This window comes from Haplochromis burtoni, unplaced genomic scaffold (assembly GCF_018398535.1).
Source record: "Haplochromis burtoni strain Fernald_Lab_line unplaced genomic scaffold, NCSU_Asbu1 Contig_180, whole genome shotgun sequence".
In the NCBI taxonomy this organism is placed as follows: domain Eukaryota; kingdom Metazoa; phylum Chordata; class Actinopteri; order Cichliformes; family Cichlidae; genus Haplochromis; species Haplochromis burtoni.
The window spans coordinates 598,044-601,581 of NW_024582541.1; the positions used below are offsets into that span (position 1 = coordinate 598,044).

At 48.7% G+C, this 3,538-nt stretch overlaps 1 protein-coding gene across 12 annotated transcripts in view; it reads left to right on the forward strand.

The window, feature by feature from the left end:
* Nucleotides 1–1,576, forward strand: part of cacna1g (calcium channel, voltage-dependent, T type, alpha 1G subunit) — a 207,837-nt gene extending 206,261 nt beyond the window's left edge. For all 12 annotated transcript variants that reach the window (XM_042225737.1, XM_014337482.2, XM_005934426.3 and 9 more), the window contains one exon: nt 1–1,576. This exon is cut by the window's left edge and continues 159 nt beyond it. In XM_042225737.1, coding sequence (XP_042081671.1) covers nt 1–855 — 855 coding nt within the window. In that variant the 3' untranslated portion in view covers nt 856–1,576.
* The last annotated feature ends 1,962 nt before the right edge of the window (nt 1,577–3,538 follow it).

Here is a 3,538-nt window from a genome sequence, read left to right on the forward strand (position 1 = left end):
CCTCAACAACCAGCTCTGTGCCTGGTCCCTGCCACACCGGGCGCCTCCCCTAAACCATCACGTCCCAGCACAGTGCACACCCAGCACCACGACCAGCATTGCCTCGCCTCCTACTCCCCCTGCCCTTCGCCTCCCCCTCCCATACCCGCCAGGCCACCCCAGCAGGAGGTGTCAGAGGATCGGGAAGTGTCCCTCATTAACCAGGTGGTGTTGGCCGGCAGCGATGACATCACGGCCGAGGACAGCAGCAGCAGCGGCGGGAACGAGGGTTACGGCAGCTACGCGGGCTGCCAGGAAAGTCGGAGTCCATGTTTGAGGCAGCTGAAGAGGTTCCACAGCGCTGACACGCAGGGCCGCAACGCCCTCCTGCCCCGCCCCCGCCCTTACTCCTGGCTGGACGACCCACGGCGCCACTCTGTGGAAGTCTGCTCCCCGGTTGATTCCAGCCCCCAGTGCAGCACCAACTCCACCTCCTCCGGCTTTGTGTCTCGGGCCGACAGCCTGCAGATTCAAAGCCAGATCCCCGCTCAAACCTCCCCCCGCCGCAAGAAGAAAATGAGCCCACCCTGTATATCTGTGGACCCCCCTGAGGGACTGGAACCCCAGTCTGGCCTCTACCCATGCCTGGGTGGGCTCGGTGGCATGGGACTGACTGGGTTAGGGATGCCCCCTCCCCTACCCAACCGGGACACCTACCTGAGGAGGAGAGCACCCTCCAGTGACTCCAAGGACTCCTTTGACCTGGCAGTCGGAGAGGGTTCAGGACAGGACGGAGGTTCACCGAACCCCAACACCAACTCCAAGTTATTAACTCTTCCCAGCTTCTCCTTTGAGAAAACAAGCTCTGAGCACTGAACACCAATACTCGAATACACACACACGCGCACACACACACACACACAGCCGGACGAACCCTCCACACACATAAACACACGATGCACTCTGTGTGTCTGTGATGGTGATAGTTCTAGTAATAATGCTGTAGAAAGTAATAATGGTAAAACTACAACAAACAGTAAAAACATCCTTGGTTTCATAAGGAGTGCAGTACTGTAGTAGTGTGACCATCCCTTGTCTTTGTATTGTTACTGCCAAAACAGCCAGAGAAGAAGAGAACGACAAATATTTCTCTGGCTGCAGCTTGACCCCATAACCTCTGGAGTGACATCAGCGCCTGGGTTATTAGCGCCCACTGCGGTCGCCATATGAACTGCCTGGTGTTAATACAGAGCGGACCTGGTCAGTGGAGGTACAAAGCAATATTTAGAGACACTATTTTCTTAAATTATTGGCCCATAGTGTTTGTACAGGATGTTGTTTTTAATTTCATTTAACTGTTATTTTCATGTCTTTTTGTGATTTTCTTTCTTTTTTTTATTTTTTTGTTTTTTGTTTGGTCAACAATGGTTTGTCTTTGTCTTTCTTTTTCACTGTAGGATATTTCTAGCTTTCTTGGTTTACTAAGGAAAGTGAACGTTTTTCAAAGTGGTGAAAACCAGTATTTGTAGGAATAATATATAAATATATATATAAAAAAAACAAAAAACAAGTCATTAAACTGAGCTTGGATTTTTAAGCACACGCAGACCTTGGTGGTTTGATTGTTGGACGATAACCTGATTGCTTGTTTCTTTCATGTGTTCCTGACAGCTCCAAAGCCTTTTAGACAGAATGACTGATGAACAGTCTGAGAAAAACAGCCATGTCAATTCTTCTCACATTTCATGGCCACTCACCCCAGATTCAGCATTCTTAGTCCGCACAAAAAAAATTCTCATGATATCTTAGGTAAGTACAAAGGTAATACACCGCATTTGTAAGAATGATTGATTGGTAGTTTAACTGATATGGAAATGGCTGCATTCTAAACATACTGCATACACAACAGTGACGTCTAAGCTGTATTTCTGCTTCTATATGTTGTGGCACAAGTTCTATGGCAATGATTGTACAATCTGAAGCTACACCGGGACCTCTTCAGCAATGTAAGTACAAGTTAGAGCTACAGTGGAGAAACAGAATCTGCCAGCCATCTTCAACGTCTGCCAGAATGTTGGGGTTGTCTTCGCTGGAGTGAGTGGATGGCTACAAAATCCAGTCAGTCATAAGACAGCGCAACAGAGTGTTGATTAGCAGTTCATAAATTTATTCCTATACAACGCTTCATTTTTCAGAACTTTGCTTCAAAGTGGACAGACTTATATTTTTTTAAAGTGTTCTTGAGCTTAATTTTTCAGTAATGCAGTAAAAGCATACCTGGACAGAAAAACACGCAATGGGATACAACCATTCATGGATTGGTCTCCCCAAAGCTCAGACCTCAACATTATTGAAGCAGTGTGGGATCATCTTGACAGGGAACAATACAAAAGGCAGCCAAGAAGAGCTTTTATAATTTTATAAAATAATTTCCCCCAGGGATTAATAAAGTATTCTGATTCTGATTAATGTCTTCTGAGAAGCCTGAAGAAATTACAGGAAAGCTGCCTGAGAAAGTTCACTCTGTAGTAAAGATTAAAGGTGCTCATACGGTATCAAATATTGATTCTCAAGCTCGAACTCTACAATAATGTACTTCCTTGTTTTCATGATTTCATTAAATCCCTGAACCTGTTTCCCATGTTTCCGGAAAACGATTAAGAAACGAAAGGTGGCTTAAAATTTTTGTAGCCACTGTGTTAGGTTACGCATTTTTGCTGCCATGATGTGGTTTATGAAGCATAAAATCATCATTTGTGGTGTAAGAAACTAATGAGGTAAGATAATTTCACTAACCAATTGGCTTCATCGGGTGAGGGCCTCCAGCTCGCACTGGAACGGTTCGCAGCCGAGTGTGAAGCAGCGGGAATGAGGATCAGCACCTCCAAATCTGAGGCCATGGTTCTCAGCCGGAAAAGGGTGGAGTGCCCACTCCGGGTCGGGGATGAGTTCCTGCCCCAAGTGGAGGAGTTCAAGTATCTCGAGGTCTTGTTCGCGAGTGATGGGAGAAGGGAGCCGGAGATCGACAGACGGATTGGGGCTGCAGCTGCAGTAATGCGGACGCTGCACCGGTCCGTCGTGGTGAAGAGGGAGCTGAGTGTAAAAGCGAAGCTCTCAATTTACCGGTCGATCTACGTCCCTACCCTCACCTATGGCCACGAGCTGTGGGTAGTGACCGAAAGAACGAGATCGCGGATACAAGCGGCAGAAATGAGCTTCCTCCGAAGGGTGGCTGGCCTCTCCCTTAGAGATAGGGTGAGAAGTTCAGCCATCCGGGAGGGGCTCAGAGTAGAGCCACTGCTGCTCCACATCGAAAGGAGCCAGCTGAGGTGGTTCGGGCATCTGACAAGGATGCCCCCTGGGCGACTCCTGGGTGAGGTGTTCCACCGGGAGGAGGCCCCGGGGCAGACCCAGGACACGCTGGAGAGATTATATCTCTCGGCTGGCCTGGGAACGCCTTGGTGTTCCCCCGGATAAGCTGGAGGAGGTGGCTGGGGAGAGGGAGGTCTGGGCCTCTTTGCTTAGGCTGCTGCCCCCGCGACCCGACCTCGGATAAAGC